Below are 21558 nucleotides of genomic sequence, written 5' to 3' on the forward strand. Positions count from 1 at the left end.
AACCTCGGGTTACGAATTTAATTCGTTCCGGTACTTTATTCGTAACCTGAAAAGTTCGTATCCCGATACAAATTTCCCCATAATAATGAACAGAAACTTCGGTAATTCGTTCTGGACAACCAAAAATATTACTTAAATAAAAATAAAGCCAATATTCACTAATATTATTAACTTTTAACATGTTATATTAAAATTATACCACATAAAATACAAAAGAGGAAAAGATCTTTACCGGGTACTTTCCCTTTGAAAAGTTTCTTTAAGGCTACTATCAGTTGGTATTGAAGTCCAGAGTGAAATTCATTATGGGTATTGTACTTCGGAAAAGACTGTAACCCTGCTAATCTATCTTCATAAAAACAAGTAAAGTGGTTATGCATCGGCTAATGTTGTCCATCTCATCATTCCACGAGCATCAACTAACGAGTTGTTACGCTGCTGCTGGGAAAAGTTCAAGCGGATAAGTAACACGATGCTCTCGCTAGGGACACAGGACGCTAACTGATGTGACGAGCTGCGTGGATAGAGCAAAAACAACCAACTTGCCTGCGATTTTTTTGGTGAGCGACGTTCATATCCCGATATATTGTTCGTAACCAGGGGCAAAAATTTAGATGAACTGCGATTTGTAACCTGAATTATACGTATGCCGGGGCGTTTGTAACCCAAGGTTCCACTGTAGTTTTGTTAATTTGATCTCCAAACATATTCAGCCAGTTTTTCATGTTGGCCAAGTGACCGGTCAGAAACAAAAAAATTACTGGCTTCATTCATCTTGAACAGGGTCCACAATATGGCCAATGGTATGTGGACTCTTGCTCATCGTCCCCCATGTCTGGTCTTTTAACAAAGGGTAAATTGTTGCACTAATGTTTGATGCACATTATTCTCTGGTGTGTCAGTGTATGCTGTAACATTAAGAATTCGTCTTTACGGGAACTATGAGGCTCAAACCTGTCCCGAGAGGACATGAGGGAGGAATGCATAATGAGGTGGGAATTGGCAAGAATAATTTAAGGTAAAAAAATATATATACATTTAATAGATAAAACATACAACAATGGAACATCCAGCTCAAAGACATCAATCTTAGTGGCACTACCAACTTAAAGTAATCTAAGGAGTCTGGTGCAGAGACCCCATTCTGGCCAGCTTGTTTGGAGCATCAATCATTTAATTAGTTTGTGGGAACTGTTTGTCAGGACTCCAACTGTACTTTGGCTTGAGTTCTTGCATGGTGTACAAAAAGATCCAATGACACTTTCTTTGGCAGATATGATCACAGCTCTTGGACAAGGGAGTTAGGACTTTGTTCACAGCCAGAGATACTAATATCAAAGATTTGCTTTTAAAGCCAGGGAGTTATTTTGATGTAGAGGCTTAAGGTTGTGCCACAATTGATAAATAATCCAGATTTCTTTGTCCGCCTACATTCAGTAGAAAGTAATGCCATTGTGCAGATTTTTGTTTTGCGTGTTATTTGTAATTGGGTGTAAGCGCTCTATATTTGCATTGCTGTTTAAAAGATAGGAAGCATAAAAAACCCAGTGTTGCATAATCAACTCTAATGGCTGAAACAGCCACACAATGGTGTCATTGTCTTTTATAAGACAGAGTGTTTAAACCGAAAAAGTGGTTAGAGGACATGTCAGCCTTTTATGAGTCATTTCTGAGAGCGGTTCAGGTTGCTTCTATGGCCGTTCGGCCGCCGCAATGCCAGTCTGCTTGCTGGCTCACATTTGAATACCTCTGTCTTGGAGCAGTCGAAAGCAAGCAGATGGGATCGGCAAGGATCTAGACCAGAGCAAGGCTTTTCATTTGTTATCATTGCAGAGGTTTGGAACTGGGTTTGATTTGGTTGATGGCATTTGCACAATGTACTGTTGTGGGAGCGCAAGTTTGCATCCATGTGTTTTACTGAAAGCACTAAATCTTGCTGCAGAAGATGAAGAAAGCCTTAAAATTTGATCAAACAGTGTTGGGGTTGCACTGAAGTTATGCTGTCTAGAAGCATTTTATGTTTGTTTAGATAAGCTTGCAATCCTGTTTGGCATTACGGGGAAAATTACAATCTGCTGCAAAAATGAGCTGCAGCTTTCCCAAAAAATCTTGTTGTCTTTTCTTGCATAACATCTGTCTTTCTGTCTCAGAATACACACGGGGCGTGGAGAAGAATTGACTGCTTGTGTCATGAGCGCTGATCAAGAAGCCAGTAGTTCTCTCTCAGTTCTGCGCTGTCTGCTTTTGGCTTGGCTTCCTTTGAGCCATGCCTGAACGCTTAGTCATCAAGTCTTTACACAGGAAAATGGCTGTACAGCCAGATAGCTGCTTTCTTGTTCATTTACTGACAGCTCGGATCGTTTATTCTGTATCTCCTGGAAACATGTCCAAGTAAAAAAAAAAAAAAACGTGTTTAATAATTTTTGCTTAAATGTTTGGACTAAATGTGTGCATATGCTTGCATTAGTTTCTTTATGGAATTCTTGCAAAAATTCAGCAGCAAATAAGTCCAGCACTGGGGCATTTGCAGTTGATTTGCAAAAACATTTCATTCAAATTCTGTTGTAAATGTTAAAAACCTGATGCCTGCTTCTTGTTTTGTAGGCCGCTTTCGTCAAACTGAGGTATTGGCCACTGTCGCTAACGTCTTCTCGGAGATCTACTCTCAGGTCTCGGGCCGTCCGCTTCAAAAGTTCTGTCACAAGGAGCCGGAGCCTAAAGAGCCTGCCCCACTACGGAGGAATGGCTCCACCCTTAATGCAGTCAAGATCCTGAAGAAGAACATCACCCGACCAAACCTCATGGCCCTGGCAGAGATCATGAACTCCAAAACCACGAACTCTGACCCTGAGAAAATAAAAAACGGTGATTCCGAGGCTCACTCTGATGCTGAGCTCAAGCAGAAGGTTTTCAGGAGGAAGGACTCCTCTCTCGCAACAGTAGCAGAGGAGTCCAATCAGTGTGGTGTCGATGTTTGTGACTCAGTGGCAGAAAACTCTAAAATTATTACTGGAGAGCGATTGTCTCCAAGTGCTGGCGAAAAACCTGAGGTGATTCCGGATGTTTCCGACTTAGTGAAGGAGCAGAGCGACCGTCAAATCGCTGAATCCGAATCGAGTCTGATCTCAGAGAAGCAGAAGACGGTCTCCTCCTCTTCCACTTCAGATAAAGAGCCATGCTCCTTCCCGCCTAATCCCCACATAGCACATCTCCTTAACCAGCCACGAGACTCCTTCGAGATGGAAGAGGTAATATTTACACTCAGAACTTCAGAGACAAACATTCCCTTAGCTAGCATTTGTTGTTTTGTTTTTCTTTTCGAGCTGTAATTTAATGCTGTGACCTTTGAAAGCTATAAATATTGAGTGTATAGGACACATATTCCTTCATAGGTCAGGACAGAATAGCGGTGGCTTTTGTTAGCTTAGTTGCACAAAATAATTGTTTATTCTTTAATGTAATCATGTACTTAGTTTGCATGTGTTGGTCTCAGTAGTGTATATTTTCTAAACAAGGCCTTTTTATTTCAGTTACAGAGTAACGAGGATGAGCCAGGATCTGGGATTCACCACTCCAGAGAGGGCAGTGGTGAGTTATTACTTGAATGCACAACACACAATTTTTTTTTTAACTTAAATAATTAAAAATTTATTTCTCAATTTATGGTATAAAGATTTGGTTTGTTGCTGCAACAAAGTTATCGCTTATCTTTCAACTCCTAACACTTTATAGTAATATTTTCAGTGCATTAAGAAAGAAATCCCGGAAAAATAACTTGAGGAAAGACTCCCAAATATGTGGAGGTTGGGACTTCTGGCTTCAGCTACCATTGCTGTGGTTTAATTCAGCAATGTGAATAACAAATATTATGCAGCTGAATCACAAGTTTTATATTAGCTTTTCGCGTTACATAACACACTTTTGTAAAGAACAAATTTTGTTACTCGTCCTGTTTTGAATTAGTACAACCTAGTCAAAAGAACATTGCTCCTAAATATACAGCAGACCACAATCAAATTAGTTGTTTTTTTGTTTTTTGTCCTAAAATACACATTTTTCACAAAGATTTCATTGTAATAATTCCCACATAGTTTAGGGCCAATCCCTGAAAGCAAGCTAATTACCAGATTCTTACGAGGGAATGTTTGTGAGCAGTGGATCCAGAGTGTCCTCTTGTGGTAGAATCCAAATTTTTTCCTACTGCAAAAACGTACTCCATGTTTTTGCACCAGAAAATTGAAATTGTACTTTTCCTGTCAGTTTCCTGTCCAGCACAAGCCTGAGACCTGCACCACCAAGATCTCATAGTACTCTGTGGCAGTTTGAGTGGCATTGTTCATTTCTGATTTCTGGTGTTGTGTGTGTGTGTAAATGCTAATTGTGTGCAGTTTCATTTATTTATTTTTTTAATCTGCAAAAAAGCTATTACAGTGCAGATTAACCATCTTTAAAACCATTGAAAAAACCCTAGATTAGTGAACCTAATTAAAACGAATCTGAATTTATTTTTGTATAGACACAACTTTATAATCTATTGGCGTCTATTTGGGCTACACATGCAGGGCATGTTTTACAAATTTGTTTGCAATATTAACTCTGCCTCACTGCTTTATCGTCCATCCCCCACAATTCTGTTTCCAGAGCCTTTACTTAGGACAGCTAGTCAACAGTCAGACAGCAGCGGCTTTGCAGAGGATCCCTCAACAGAAGGCTCAGCGAATAGTCTGAAGGTGTGTTCGGACAGTAGCCCTACAGTATGTTGTCCTGCTTATAACTGCACCATAATTCAAGCTGGAAATAGTGCAAAATAACATGTATTGTTATTCTGTTATTCTTATATTCTATACGTTTTATATAAAACAGCGGTCCTTTAAACGTTTTTCTATTTTTCCCTTCTTTAATGGGGTGGCGGGTCGATCTGCAACAGAAAATGACATGGAAGTGACTACTTCTATTATTGTGGAGATTTTATTATGATTTTTATTATCATAATATATATATATATATATATATATATATATATATATATATATATATATATATATATATATACACACACGTATATTGTTTTATATTCATTGTTATTGAAATCAAAACATTTACTTACTTACAAAAATTTTTAATGTGCTAAAGGAAATAAATATAAATAATTATAAAGTTAATAAATGTGATAAATGTAATATAGTGCTCTCTGTGCAGAGCCCTGTCTCACATGTAAAAACAAACAGCACATGGCATAAGTGGTTCGCCTCTAGGCACCGCTCTTATAATTACAGCAGACCAGAAGCCAGAAAAATCGGTTTGGATATTAGACGGTAAACAAAAGGGAAATTAAGGGAAATATTTATTTTTAAAGTCAACCTTTATTATTAAATACAGATATTATTTAAATAAAAATTTATATTTTAACTTTAATTTTCAGAATATGTCTCTGGAATTGTTCAGAAGGAATACGGCTCTTGGGCTGTAGTTTGGGGACCTCTGTTATAAATCGTCGTATTTTCTTTATTTTGTTTTTTGCATGGACTTAAGACTAAAAGTTGGGTAGCTAAACATTTATTAAGCTTGACATATCACATATTTGTAGGTGTGTTGTTTGTTGTAGCACGTCTTCAGCACTGTAAAATGTGTACATTGGTTAAAAAAAAAAAAACATTAAGCATTAATCTTCTGTATCAGGTCCAGGACAGCTCGGACAGCTGTGACAGCGAAATGACTGTGACGGCTCATGCAGTTTCACCCGGAACACCCGAGTCTCTGGAACACCCAGCCTTTGAAAGACTGTTAGTGGATGATGAGCTACTTGTGCAGACCAGTATGGGGCTCTTTGGCCCAATCAGAGCTGAGGAAGACCCTGAACATGTGAGAAAACAGGTGCCTAGCCATTGCATCATAGACAAGACACAGCCAGAGTCACTGGAGACTGCTGGGGCTGAGAGAGAAAAAAGCTCTAGCAGAGAATCAGGCTCCACTGTAGAGTCAGCAGATCCACAGTCATCTACAGATCTGGCTTCAGTATCAAACATATCTAATGCAAGTGTAGAGACGAGCCCTGTGAGTGATCAAGATATGGTCGTGGACTCTGACAGCTCGACAGAGATAAATTCATCGTCGCAATCAAGCTTTTCCAATTCAATAGAACCAGTGTTAGATGATGTACCTGCCCCTGGACAAAGTTCAAGTACTGTTTCTGATTCCACAGTTAATGAAAAGGAGAACCCTAGCGTGTCAGGTAGGGTCCGTGGTACCCTTCGTCAGACCCAGCAGAGGACAACCTCATGTGAGGAACAAAGGGGACAGGTTTGGGTTCGATCAAGTGACTTCCTGAAGAATCTGGATGAGCAGGTGAGGAACCCACTTCAAAGGTCCAGCTCCCTCCCAAATACAAACCGAGTGGTGTCATCTGTGCACATCCAACTGGGCCAGGGCTCCGTCCGACAGTGCACTCCACCATGCTACAGTTATCGTTATGAGGAGGAACCAGACGAGGTCGCATCCAGTGTTGCCGAAGAAATCAGCAAATCTCATGTCAGATCTCAGTCTGATTTTGTTCACGGAGACTCGATCAACTTAAATTCAGAAGTAGAGTTAGACGGCATAGGTGTGCCTCCGTACCCCATGAATGTACCTCAGCATTTGACTCGGTCGACAAGCTCACTCTACAGCATCCCTGCTGATTGGCCCTTGCGGCGTATATCAGAAGCTCCTGTTTGGAGCACTAACAGTGTCCCTGATCTCACCCAGCACACCGGGATACCATTTCCTGCCATTCCAAGGCACATTCAGCAAGAACTTCCTCAATTTCGCGGATCGTTTGGCTCCTCTCACCAAAAACCTGTTGCAGTTAATCCCCCAAGTCACAGTTATAGCCCTATCCACAGCCCCGGCCCTTACACACAGAGTGGCTTGTATCCACATTATCATCAGTCACTGAACGCACCACTTTCTCACCCTTTATACACACCTCCTCATGGTCCATCTTTCCCTCAACAGAATATGGCTTATACCCACCCTCCAAACATGCCTTACAATCCCTTAACGTCCTTCCAGTCTCCTCCTCTTACTAACTCTTACGGTTCCACTTACAACCTGCACCAGCAGGCAAATCCTTTCAACCCCCAAGTGCCTCTTCCTCACTCCTGCAGTGCACCCTGTAGCCTGGCCTATGGTCAAACAGCTTATCAATCCACTATGCTCTATGGACATCATTGTAATTCTCCATTCCACACTTCGCCTGCCCCATTGTCATCTTCGTTCCAGTCTGACACCCCAACTCCTCCGCCGGCTATGAGCAGTACAGAAATGCAGCTGCGTCGTGTCCTGCATGAAATTAGAGGCACTGTCCAGAGTTTTGGCCAGGTGAGAATTTTTGTGAAGGTGCTCCCTTTTTTTGTTTTGTTTTTGTTTTTTTGCCTAAATAAAACCACAATTTAAACTTTGGCAGCATTTAATTTTCTAATTAAATCTTCTCTCAAAAATTTGACCAGCCTCTAACAATATGTATGTTAACTGTCCAGCTTGTCACATAGAGCACTATTGACTTTAGATTTGCAGACTCTGATTAGCGGTGTTATTTCTCCAGCAGGCCCAAGTCAGGAAGTTTCTGGTTTCACTGATCGTCTCTCCCTAAAAGCAAACAATAAGGCTGACTCAGCATATCTTTGTGTGAAGTCCAGACCTGTTTCATACGTGCGTGACATCTAGCTGATCTCGTTTTTCTTTCTCATTTTTTTTTTTTTTTTTTTTTTTTTTTTTTTTTTTATGACTGTTTGGCAGAACGGTTCCGAGCAACGTGATGACACACCCTCGAGGGTTCACAGTCCACACCAGGTTGTCCAACCACAATATGAGGTATTGATGATCTTTAATTGCTTTTGTTTCGTTCAGGTTTGGTTTGAAGCAGTTCTTCTAACAGTTTAGTAATAGCAAGTGATCTGGAATTTGCCATGTGACATATTGCGCATTTCCGGGATACTAAATTCAGATGTCGTTAAATACATCTAACAATTTAATATTGTTACAGTGTGTGTTGTATTTGCTGCTTCCTTTTCTGTAGTTACTAAATACTACGGACTTGCATAGAACTTTGCAATATAATAATCCTCATTAGTATTATAATACATTTTTCACAGTAATTTTTTCTGTGGTATATCCATTTATACACTTCTAGAACTTATGTATTTTTGTATTATTCCATATTTAAATGTTAAATTTCATAAATAAAGTCCATTGTTCATTGCTCTAATTTTACATGACACACTACTGTTTTTCTCGTAGTTTCTTAGTTTTCTGACTTGTATTCAAAGTTTCCTATAAACACCTACCATAATTTCCAGACTATAAAGCGCACCCATATATAAGCCGCACCCACTGAATTTTACAAATATTTTTATTTTTAACATAAATAAGCTGCACCTGTCTATAAGCCGCAGGTGTCTACACTAATGTACTTTACACAGGCTTTAACGAAAGACACGTTACACACGGTGTAACGGGTGAAATATGTTGCGCTTCCTTTAGAAGCATAGCGGTATTTTGGGAATAGCCTGGCAGAGCATTTTTCCGGTATTACTGCATGTGTGGAGACCAAGGAATATGTCCTTATTATTTTCTGATGCTCATTTCTAAGTTTCTTTGACTAACCCGTACCGCTGTTGACAAGAAAAATAAAAAAGCACGAGTTTTGGAAACCTGTCTGTGCTTATATGATTTCTGTTGCAACTGGAGTTAGCGAGCTCTCCCTTTAGCCAGACTCAACGCGTTACAACGGCTTGTATCTAAACAGTAGCCTACTAAGAAAGTCATTGTTCGCTGTCTTCCTCCTTCCTTTCACAACTATTTCTCTCGGGAGTTTATCTTTTGGCATCGTCGTGCGTTTAAAAAAAAAACGTTTTTTCTCCCGATGCCGGGCAGCTCAGAACACAGGTGAGGTGCGTTTTTTTCGTTTTCGGTAATTTCATTGGTCTTATTTTATGGGGTTCAGTTTTTTTGGTTTGAAGTTTGTAAAACCAGGAAAAACCCAGAAAAAATTCATAAATTAGCCGCTTTGTTTTTAAGCTGCGGGGTTTAAAACGTAGGAAAAAAGTAGTGGCTTATAGTCCGAAAAATACAGTATATCTTCTTGCGTTTTACATGTGTCACTTACCGTGTTCTATAATTGTAGAATATTCTAGAATACAAAAATAAATTAAGGCTCTAAATACTTTCTGAATGCACTGTAATTAACGTTGTTAAGGACAGTCTCAGTATTGCACCAGGCCTTTTTTGTTTTAATAACGAAATATAGTTATCATCGTATTCTATTCAGTTCTATTTCATAAGTTTTGTTTTATTGTCTCATTTCCTTCTGCTCTATTTTCCTTATTTTATTCATTCTTCTTGTCTTATATTTTATTCAGTTGTGTTTTCCTCTTCTGTTTTCATTATCACCTTGTTAGAATGTATGCTTACTTGTTCTTTTGTTCTGAGTTATTTATTTGCAGTATTTTAAGAATATTGGTCCTGAATTGGTCTTAAATTTGGTCTTATCATCCTAAAAATGACACAGAAGACCTCTTTATCTTTTAAACGGCATTTATTTAATGTCATTTGAACCCACTTGCACATTTTCCCCCTTATTGGGTTACGTATGTTTTGAATGTATTGGCCATGGTTGAATATGCAGTAGTAGGTTTAGGCTTATGTAAGTAATCATATGTTTTGCATGTGTATTGCATGAAAAAAAATGTAAATTTAATCAAATACTCCTGCTCATCAAATAAACCTGCTCATCAGTGAGGTAAAGGCTCAGACTCTTTGGGTCAGAATTCTGACAGAATAAAGCATCCGTTTATATTGTTGTTAGGAATGTTGTTATCCCAATGTATATAAACTCTATCATCATTTGTTCCTTCTCGCTCGCCGTAGGAGCTGCAGAGGCGGCGGAGGAACCTGAACGTTTTCCGGACTCAGATGATGGACCTTGAGCTGGCGCTGATGAGGCAGCAGTCTATGGTTTATCAGTTCCTCGGTCCTGATGAGAGGTGAGGATATACCACTGTACCATGTACTGACTCAGGTTTATTGAAGCATCACACACCAGACAGGTCTCATCTGGTTGAATACTTTTGGAAAAATTAAGCACCATGCCACATTACCTAGAAGCTGAATGTTGCAGATCTTCGGACATGGGAGCAGTTGATCGGTGTATCATTAGTCGAAGGGATTATTACGTGCAGTGTGGAGACTCTGGACAAAGGGATGATTAACATCCATGATGGAGCCCCATTGCATTGCATCACATTAACCAGAACAAAGTGTAATGTAAATTCTGAATGTTCAGTGTATATTCTACATTTTCTATTCAGTGTTTTCGGAACAAATTCTCTAAAAGTAATGTAATGTAAATTCTTAAGTGTACTTTCTGACTTTTAGATTATTTTCAGGTCATGTCCAACTGAGAGAAAAGTGAAAAAATGGTAACTGGATATGGGGGTTTTACTATCCTGTATTTGGTTTTATTTCACCATTTTGTAGACAATAAGAAATTTGCATAGTTGATGGGTCAACAATGAAATAAGTAACGATCCTATAAAGCTGTAACTGCAAATAATTTTTCCATTAACATATACGTTATATTCCAGATGTCCTTATTCAGAGCGACTTACAATTATCTCATTTATATATCTGAGCAGCTAAAGGTTGAGGGCCTTGCTCAGGGGCCCAACAGTGACTGCAAAGGTGGTAGCTTAGTGGTTAAGACATTGGACTTTGGATCTGAAATTCATGAGTTGAAATCCATCAATGGGATTAAGGGCCTTGCTTAGGGTCCCAGTAGGCAGCTGGGATCTGAACTCATGACCTTTAGAACCAAAGTCCAATGCCTTGGGTCCAATCTTGATGAGTAGCTGCAGCATGCTTCAGTTTTAAACCTATTGTAAAATCTGTAGAGTTGTACAAGTCAAGACAAAGAAAAAAAAAATAGAGCGTTTCAGTGAAGCCGGAAGAGGTGGAACCTTTCTAAGGTTGTGAAAGTTCAAGACTCGCACGACTTTCACAGGTGAAGGAAACGAAGCTCGTTCAGCACGTCCTCCTGTTTCTCGAGAAACAGATTTGTTTAAATATTACGCTTTCGTTGTTTCTTGAGAAGCAGTCTGGGTGTCCTATTATATAAGTAACTACACTTTTATTTATGAATTTTAATATTATTAAGAACAATAGAAATGTATGTCCTAAATAATGGCAAATTATTAAAAAACATATAACGTATAAAGAACATTTTTGATAAATATATTACTATAAAGTGAATGTATGGATGTTTCTATATTAGTAACATTAATATTGTTACTAATGTAGATTTACTTATGACATTTTAATTATTTGAATATTAATATTTAATAATTGTATTATATTTGTATTGTAATTCGTGTGTGTGTGTGTGTGTGTGTGTGTGTGTGTGTGTGTGTGTGTGTGTGTGTGTGTTAGGCGAGAGGCAGAACAGCTGCAGAGGCTCCGTGTCGCTGTTCGCCAGGAGCTGCAGGAGTTGGAGATACAGCTGGAGGATCGACTCCTCACTCTGGACGATCAGTTTCACTCGGCTCGCAGCAGTCGCCTCTACCGCCATCCGCTGGTCAGTATACTTCAACAACACTGTGATCCATGTACCGCTAGCAGGGAGACAAACCTAACAATATTTTTTTTAAATGACCTTCCGGAATAATAGCACAGTTATTCCACCAATTCTGGAACTACATTGATTTTATTGTAATTAGATGTTTTTATTAGGAATCACCAAAAAACACTTATTCCAGTCTGGAATCAAAATGTAATATTTATTAATCCAGATGTCAAATATAGCATATACTCCACCTCATTCTGCAATATTAGCTCTTTTGTGCTCAGTCTTGTTACCGTTCTTAAAGATCTAAAAGATTCTAGGACAGCCAGAAAAAAAGCAAGTCAACCGTGAAAGTGAAAACATGCTTCGCTCTTTCATTATTACATTCCAATGTACAAGTTTTGTGTTTTCATCTATAGGACATGTCTCGTGGTCAGAGCATGGACAGTCTATCCAGTTCTTCTGCACTCAGAGCTACAGAGCCGGTGAGGGGGCATGTGCTCACGTACAGACACAGGATTTTTTGTTTGTTTATTCCATCACAATATGGTTCTTGTCAAATTTGCTCAAAACACTTGCCAATATTTCCTGCTTCTAACACGTCAACATTGAGGACAAAATGTTCACTTGCTGCCTAATAAATCCACCCACTAATGGGTGCCATGATGAAGAGATAATTAGTGTTATTTACTCACCGATCATAATGTTATGATGTCATAATTTTGGTCAGTGCATAATACACACATAAAACTGGATTACGAATAAAGTAAATTTAAGATGAAGCTTGATTTCCTATTAAGTCAATAGTAAAAGCTCTATTGTTGCATACATTTTTATTCCAGGTAAGCGATCTCTTGCGGGAGCAGATGTATCTGCAGTCGGAGCTGAGCTATGATGGCTCTGGTGCAGTCGAGACACCGACTTCGGCTCACTCGTCGAGGTCAGCAAGTCCGGTGCGATCCCGCAACCTTAGTGACCTCAGCTCGTCGCCGTCAAGGAGAAGAGAAGTTTATCGCTCAACAGTCAGCTTAACTCCTTCCATCCCTGCGAGATCAAGAGCAGAGAGCCAGGAGCGAACAACGCCGCCAAGCACGAGTTCGAGTCTATTCGAGGTCAGGGGTTGAAAAATAATTGATACTAATTTTATTTTCCCGGCAGTTAGTACAGCTGTACACAAGAAAAGCAGAGGGGTCACAATGACAAAAGTGTATGAGGACAAGGGTTCCTGAGGACGAAGGTGGACAAGTGTTCCCACTAATGGCAGGTCACTAGGAAAAGGGGTTCCAACGATTAACAAAAGGGTTAACATATATGTGAGGTTATGAAGATTAGGGCTCACAAGGATGACATGAAATGAAGATAAGCAGTAACAAGGACTAGGGGTCACTTGGATTGAGACAATCTCGAGGACAGGTTTTTACAAGGGATTTGGGTCATGGAATTAGAACTCGGGGGGGTATAACAGGACAAGAGGTCGGCTTTTTACTTGTCATGTACTTTACAGCAAAGTGAAGGTCAGTGCCCTCAGAGCACAGAGGGTTAAGGGCCTTGTTTAAGGGCCCAAAAGTGGCCGCTTGGCAATTCTGGGACCTGGACCAGAGCCTTAACCACTGAACGTGGGAAGGAGTTGTTAAGATGAGGGTTAATAGGGGTGATTAATCACTCAAATTAGAATTCGTTAGGTGAGTTCTTTGAAGAATGACTGGGAACTAGGATGAGCAATCAATGGCATAAGAAATCATGTAAAGGAGGGTTCATGAGGAGGAGAGGTGCATTGAGTAGGAGCCCATGAGTGTAAGGGTCTTGGAATATTGGGGCTACGGCCATGATAAATCATAAATAATTTGTAACCATTTGATGTTTTGGATGACTAGGGGCCAAGATAACAGTTCTCTATAAATATAATATACACTATATTGGCAAAAGTTTGCGGACACCTGGTCATAAGTATGGTATGTGCTTTTTTTGAGCATCACCTTCCACATTTAGTCTCAATTTGCTCTTATAATTCCCTCCACTCTTCTAAGAAGATGTTCCACTAGATTTTGGAGTGTGATTAAGGAGATTTGTGCTCATTCACACACAAGGGTGTAAATAAAGTCAGGTACTGATGTAGGTGAGAAGGTGAGGAGGTCAGCGTTCACATTCATCCCAATGTTGTTCGAAGGGGGTTGAGGTCAGAGCTCTATAGCAGAAGAGCTTCCACTCCAACTCATGCAGAGCATATCTTCATGGAGCTAGTTTTGTCACAGGGGTATGTTCATGCTGGAACACGTTTGGGTCTCCAAGTTCAAGTAAAGGGAAAATTTCATGCTACGGTATCCAGAGACGTCCTTCACAATTGTGTGCCTTCATCTTTGCGATAACAGTTCGGGAAAGAACCACATATGGCTGAAACATTCTGGTGTCCCAATACTTTTTTCCATATAGGGTATAATGAAGATGCTGATTTGGGTCCAGATTCTAGAATGATTAGAATTATAAGTACATAAGGATTGGTCATCATGGGGGTTTTTGGTGATGGGAGGTGAGGGTTATAAAGGAAAAATATTTTAAAATCTAAATTCTCACATTCTTTTGCGTGCATTTTGTCCGACTCTTTTCGTTTAGGTCACGGCTCAGAAATCAACACACAGAGTCTTGGACCAGGACCATCATGCTGAAGGGCGTTCATTTCAGGAAGACAGAAGAGGTGGAAGAGAAGATGAAGCTTGTGAAAGTGCTCATATGCAACAAATCATCCAGCAGGTGACTGCACAAATGTGACATATCCCCTCAGGCTTTCCTCATGGCTGTGCAGATTAGAGGTTGACCGATATAGGGTTTGATGCTGATATTTAGAAATCAAGGCAGCCGAAAGCCAAAATTTGATGCTGATTTATTTTTTTGGATGATTTCCACCGTCATCTAATTAAATCTAACATTTAAAGAAATTACCATCATTATCTCTTCAAATGTAATTCTCAATCTCTTTCCAAAAGCATCATATTTAACCAATAAAATATAGAGACTAGATTACGATCGAAGGATAAGAACTTAATGGCAAGAAAGAGAATTCCGATTGGCTAATGAGCGAATGAGCACACGTAAAAAAAAAAACTAGCGAACTTGCATTCTTTCCACTTGTCCTTGCAATTTATAATCCAAAAACTACACGAATCCATTAGTAATGATCGTGGCAGTTTTCAGTGTAAAGATATTTACACTTTTAACTCTTCTGGTTTCAATGTTTGGATGCCGTAAACACACTCCTGCCACCTGCTGATATGAGAGAGTTATGTTTTCTCACGCAAGCACAGAACGCACACGGACGGTTTGTTAAGTCGCATGCGCCTGCTTAATAATCGGCCTGATTTATAGCACAATCGGGCGATGCCAATTCATTTAAAAATGTCAAACAAATCGGCCCGGTTACTCGGTGGACCCCTAGTGCAGATAGAGTAAGAAGTCACTGGCCTTGTCAGTTCACTGAAAAAAATGGAATTGCACTTAATTAGTTTAAAACCTCCTGGAAAGAAATATTTTTCACGTCATTTCAGAACGAAAGTCAACAGTAGCCAGTGTTTTTCTTTTTACTTTGTTCTTGGCACCACATGCAATGTTCTCCTGTCTTTTACCAACCGCTGAAGTGACACTGGAACATTCTGACTGGTTTGGCTGGGAAAATGACACTTGAGCTGATTTATGACTTTGGCTCAGTTTGTGAAATGTTCTTAAGTATTGGGGTGGGTGAAGCTGGAATAAGGCAGTTTTATAGCTGCAGGTTGCTGGCATAACGCAAAGGAAAGTGATGTCACTTAATGGTGTTGTGAAATAATATACGTGTGTGTGAAATGATCCCATAGTCCGTGGTTGCGGTTTCTGTTTTCGTTTTTCTCGTCATATATTTTTAAATACAGAAGTCCTCATTTCTCTCTCATTTATGGATGAGTAACATCATAAAGCAAAACCAACATAGGAAGGTGCTGGGCCAACATGAGCTGCCAGAAAGAGTCCAGTTCAGTGTACATTGGCACTGATTCCGCACATCTCTGGAACATGGTCTTGGAGCGATAAACACCGTTCCTCCAAGTGATATTTCGTCCGCTGGTGTTAAGGTGATAAGGGGAAAGAGTCCTGTCTAAAAATCACTCCCAATCCTTCCGTTAAGTGTTTAAATATGTTTTTGTGGATGTGGGAAAGCAGAAATACCACCATATGTGATTTACATACTCATCAAACTATTCTGTGATCCTTCATGGCCTGTGCACGGAGGAGGCATTATCTTGGGAGTAACCAAAGATGATCAACGAGAAGAACTTTGCTTTTGTTTCAGACCTGATAATGCCTATATATATATATATATATATATATATATATATATATATATATATATATATCTTTTTTATTGAAGAGAAAATGTCTGATTTCAATACCATGGCATCCGTTACTTACTATGGATGTAGAATCCTGAGCAGGAGATGTTTAAGTCTTAGTGTTGAAGATCTAAGATTTCGATAACTCCTAATTGCTCTAAAAGGTCTCTGATATCTTAGAAAATTCAGGCTGGATTTGATGAAAATGTGCTGTAAAATTCTATTTTTAAATAAGATAGGCAGGAGCTAAGCTCGACATGGACCTACACCATTGGTTGCCAAAGTGTGGCCCTCTAGTGGTGAATAAAGACATGACCGGTGGGGTATAATGAACGGCAGGATTTCTGTAATTTTTTGGGGGTTCTTCATTAATCTTCAATTATGATTTTCTCTATTAAAAATAAAATTCATACATTTAAAGCAATCACAAACAATTAGTTAATTATTGCAAGTAAATCAAAACAACATGAGTTAGGGTACCTAATGCAACTCCACTTTTATTTTCACTATTTTTGAACTTGATGCTATTTAATGTTATTGATTCAGAACTTTATACTTCGATAAATTAGACATTTTGTAACATGAAGTATTTCATTACCATTTTTTAGGGTGATTAAGGACAGGTGGGGAGTAAAAAATCCACCCCTCTCTAAATTGGGGCAATGACAGTAAAAGGTTTGAAGACCCCTGACCTACAGCATTGCAGGTCCACCAGAACTCCTGAGATTTTATAAAGAAACAAGTGTGCATGAGTCACGCCACTAAAATATTTACATAAATAATTTTGCGTGACATTTTATTTCTATTTTAATGAGAAAATGACTCATTTGGTGTATATTAAACATCATTTTGCGAGTGGTTTTTATTTTGTGTACCCACTGTTGGATTTTCATGTTTCTTTTCCCCCCCCTTATTTTCAGATTAAACAGAGTCTCACAGATGAGATCAGAAAGGAGATTGTCAATGAGCTACTCTCAGCTGTGTTGCCACAGAGAGCTCCCGTAGCGACACAAAAGCCGGCACCATGACAATGGAGACTAGGTGACTGCAGTTCACAATCACTACCTGTGTGCCTCTCAGGCAGACACCCAACAGATGATCTAGACTTGATCTGCTGAATTAAATAACAATCACTGCCATATTTGTATACAATCTCTAGTCAAATGATACCTGAGAATAATTTTTTTATATTTTTTTATTTTTATTGCATTGCATTTACAACGATACAAATATCCAGATATCCAGATATATGCATCCTGTTTCTCACCCAGAGCCATACCTTAATCATGATCATTTAAAAATATGATATAACATACTGTATGTCAATAAACAAGTTAAATACTGCTTTTACCAAACGTAAAATTCCTGAAAATCATTCGCTCTATTGGATATGAAAAACAAAAACTACTCTATAACTAATGAACACTGTCTGATTTTGTCTATGTATTTCTTTTGTATTACTAATTTTGTATAATTCATTTTTTGTTCTCGCCTAGGAGTGCTGTGGATCAAAAATCGGAAAAACACTGCCCCCTTGAGTCTATCCCACACTACTGCAGCTCAAACACACACCATCTGTCTGCCTGGCGATCTTCTCTACTACAGCGTTCTGAACACCTCAGCGTTATACTACTGCTTCAGAGACGATCATCAATCCTTCACCTGTCAGAAAAATCTATCTACAGGCCTCATACACCCACCATGTGAAATCAAAGCCTAGCGGACAAAATAAATCGGTGCATTTGAATATTTGAAGCAGCTATGTGTAAAAGCTGTTTTTTACCTTTTGATAATCACTAACATTAAACATAACACATTCCTATGCTTCATTTGAGTGTAAAATATAATTATCTGACTGCAGCATAGATTTAATACATTTTATACATTTGTACAATTATATAATTTATTCAATTGCGAATTTGTACTAAAGTTACTTTCTCAACTCTATGGTTTTTCCACGCATTTGCTCGTATCTCCTCCCAAGCTCGTCTAAGCCAAGTCATCTCCCACCCAAACCATCAGCCCTACATCAGCCCAAGTGTGGACTACAATCAAACTGTATCATTTGTCTACACCCAGGAGGTGAAATCTTGTGAAAACTGGGAGTGTTCTAATGCCCAAGGACCAATCTGCTTATACTCAACTATGGGATTCTCATTCTCAGTGAGCCATGCTTGTGTTTACTCAATGGATTCTTCAAACAAGTCCAGGGGCTTCATCTGGCAAAGTCCAAACATCTTACAACTATTACCGGGATTTTTATGTCCAACTAGTGGTGATTGATGTCAAAGCCCAAACATCCAGAGCCCAAAATGTTTTCAAGCCTAAATGTATTACACCCAAGAGAGAGTGTAATGTTTATCGCCAACTGGGTTTTTTTGATACCTAATAAGAATTCTGACACTCAGTTGGAGGATACCTGCATCTCTTGTGGCAAGTCTTCTTTCCAGGCGGAGACTTTGTCCACCCAAGCTCCACGAGATAAAAATGTTCATTCCAAATGTTTTATTTCCAGGGATTTTTATACCCACATGGAAGCTTCTCCCACCCAAGCAGTCCATTTGTGGGAAGACTGTATTTAAAATGAGGCTTCATCTGAGAGTCTGTAGTTGGACTGCACTGCCCTATCTGATGGATTTACAACAGAAGAATTCCTTCACTTTTTACATACACTGTACTGAAAACTAAAAAACTATCCATCCAATCAATACATTTATCTTTACACACTGTAGCTACTGGATCCTCAGACACTACTCCATGGCAACGCTCATCCAAACCAGTCCAGATTTTCTAAAGACCTTAACGCACGTTGCTGCACTGGATCTATTTTACAGGATCATCCACATCAATGCATAATTAATGGACCTGCTCATCTCCACCACCTGAGTGTAAACGTCATAGTATTCCAAACCTTTTTTTTTTGTTTGTTTCTTACAAAAACATCTCAAACTTTAGAGAGACTACAAATCATTTCATGAGTTTTATATGGTACGCTGCCATTATTCTGAAAAAAAAAAACCTTTTTTTTTTTTTTTTTTTTACTTCTTTCTTTTCCTTTTTTAGTAGGGTGAAAGTTAGATAAACTCGATCACGTAGGTGATGGTGAAAGCATTTCAGTGTGTTTATGTACATATCTATGAGTCGTCTAATGCAGCCTCTGTGAGGTACTAACCGTGCAATATGTTCACTTGAACTGACCAGTCACAACTGCTGTTTATTGGCCTGCCGCTTTGAAAAAAAATACAATAAAAAAGGGAGAGCGAAAGATAGAGAAAGGTGATATGAGTGTAACCACACATACACATTTCCAAGTTTTATATCTAATGTCCATAACATGCTTTACATGTAGCGATGAAGCTTTCTGAGCACAAGCACTAAACCTGCAATTGTTGCTCCAGTCTCTTATGACCGACGTCTTTCTTTTGTAATTAAAAGACAGCAGCCGCTAGGTTGTTGAGGGGAAAAGCTTATTTGAAACCTTTTTTTTTTTTAAACTGTCGTGCTGAATGTCTTATGTGCCTTTTTTTGCAAGTAAACAGTTTCAAGTGTTAGACAAATGACTTCCGAGCCTCGCGTAAGCGACGAGGCAGGCGATTTTCATAGTTGACCTTTTGTTCTAATGATGTGTAATAACTGATTTACATGACTACATTTTTAAGGGACATGTTAACTTGTCATTTGGGATGCATGAGGAATTTATTTCTAAAGCAAATCATTAATAAAGATTTATTTATTTTGAATATATAGATGACTTGTGGTTTATTGAATGTTTTTGCTCACGTTTATTTGTATTCTGCTTTAAAAGTGATTCAAATGATTGTCCTTTTTTAATAAGTTTTTTAAATATATATTTATGAAAATAGTTTTATCGAGTGCAAATAATTAATACTTGGTACTTATTATGCAGATCACTCTTATTAGTTATCTATATTAATATTGTAGATTCAAGGGAAAAAATCACTTGGCTAGAATTTTTTTATTTTTACTAATTGGAAAATAATGATAATTGATTAATGTTTTAGGCAAATGTTTATCTAAGGCACTCTAGTGTACTTTAATACAGTTTCTTGAACCTTTAATTCCTAACAGGGGTAGATGAAGTTTCCCTCAAAGCAACTCCAAGCGTCCTCTGAGGGTATTTGATGCCCAAATCGGGTCATTTTTCATTAAAGGGGGATTTATCTGGCTATACCCAAGCGTCTCAAATCTGTGTTTATTATAGCCGGTGTACAAACAAGACCTTTATCTGGCAAAGCATGTGGGGTCATCAGCCCAAACTTCTAAACTTCTAAGAGGTAGATTCTCATTTCCAACAGGGGTATTTGATGCCCAAACAAGACCTTCATCTGGGTAAGCCCAAGCTTCTGATCTCCCAAGAGGTAGATATTCATTCCCAATGGGTGTATTTAATGCCCAACCCAGGACTTCATCTATTAAAACATGGGGGTTCATATGCCCAAGTCCATGCTTCTCATGCCCAACGGGGCAATATGACGCCTAAGCCATATAGCAAAACTTAAGGGGTTTCTGATCCCAAGATCCACACATTCAGGAGGTTGGTTCTTCACCACAACCGGGTGTATTTGAGCCCCGCACCGTCAAGCAAAGGGGTCTGCTAAACTTTCTCTACCCAAGCAGATAAATCTTGTTCTCAGAATATCTCAAAGGCATTTCTGTGAATAATCTGGGGACTGGAAGAGGTGTGTCATCTGACCACAACCAAGCATCTCATTCCTATGCAAAATATTTTCAAAATTAAAAGGAAAAATTGAAGTATATTCTGCCCGAGCAATAAATTCTTGTTTTTACTGTGAAGTAAGTTTCGCCACTTGTTTGAGTTAGTGAGGTTTGGGTTTCCTTTTTATTAAATTCAAGTAATCAGTCAAATGAGCTGATAAAAAAAACTAAATAATAAATATAACTTGAAAGGTTATATGCATTGGTTGTGATTGCTGCCAATGATGCTATTTGTATAAAGAAGAAAAAAAGAAAGAAAAAACATTTAATCCCAAACTAAGCTTTACAGATTTTATGTTGTATCACAATTGAGAAATAAATCCTGACAGCTATATTCCAAACAATTGCTGAAATAATGAATCAGATTGCTGTGATTTGAAAGGATTACCACATGCTTTTGTCCTATTGGTGACTGGATCAACAAATAAGCATGTTTATTTTGTAGTAATTACATGTAATTAAATCATCTCAATTAAATGCTTTGAATGTGTTACGCATGCAGTGTATCTGATATGGCAACTAAGAGCTCCAATTTATCTTATCTAAATCACAGTAGGGGAAATAATACACACGACTTCACATCTAAAAATAATTCCACGCCATTGAAACCCAATACAGCCAGCCATTTCCATGGAAACATGGCTCCTCAAGCACGAGCAGTCATTGTTAGACCTGTTTGTGGGATTGTGGGTAAATAAATAAGTGCCTCTGGGATGTAATGTTGGCCTTTTGTGTAAGGCTTCCGGACATGAAGTGATACAAGCTTGCCAAAATAGCGGCTGTTTCAGTTGCAGTATTTGATATAAACAACATGATTTTGTGCAATCAAATACACTGGATTAGCCTGTGGTTATCAGCAACACTTTTTTG

The 21558-nt window shown here is 38.7% G+C and overlaps 1 protein-coding gene across 4 annotated transcripts in view; it reads left to right on the top strand.

The window, feature by feature from the left end:
- Positions 1-19695, top strand: part of itprid2 (ITPR interacting domain containing 2) — an 81211-nt gene extending 61516 nt beyond the window's left edge. For all 4 annotated transcript variants that reach the window (XM_046843595.1, XM_046843596.1, XM_046843597.1 and 1 more), the window contains 12 exons: positions 2605-3248; positions 3531-3588; positions 4642-4730; positions 5680-7359; positions 7777-7851; positions 9907-10022; positions 11464-11608; positions 12016-12081; positions 12439-12708; positions 14207-14344; positions 16872-16992; positions 17448-19695. In XM_046843595.1, coding sequence (XP_046699551.1) covers positions 2605-3248; positions 3531-3588; positions 4642-4730; positions 5680-7359; positions 7777-7851; positions 9907-10022; positions 11464-11608; positions 12016-12081; positions 12439-12708; positions 14207-14344; positions 16872-16979 — 3389 coding nt within the window. In that variant the 3' untranslated portion in view covers positions 16980-16992; positions 17448-19695. The remainder of the gene's footprint in view (positions 1-2604; positions 3249-3530; positions 3589-4641; positions 4731-5679; positions 7360-7776; positions 7852-9906; positions 10023-11463; positions 11609-12015; positions 12082-12438; positions 12709-14206; positions 14345-16871; positions 16993-17447) is intronic.
- Positions 19696-21558: the final 1863 nt, after the last annotated feature.

The sequence above is a fragment of the Silurus meridionalis genome, chromosome 3 (assembly GCF_014805685.1).
Source record: "Silurus meridionalis isolate SWU-2019-XX chromosome 3, ASM1480568v1, whole genome shotgun sequence".
NCBI lineage: Eukaryota > Metazoa > Chordata > Actinopteri > Siluriformes > Siluridae > Silurus > Silurus meridionalis.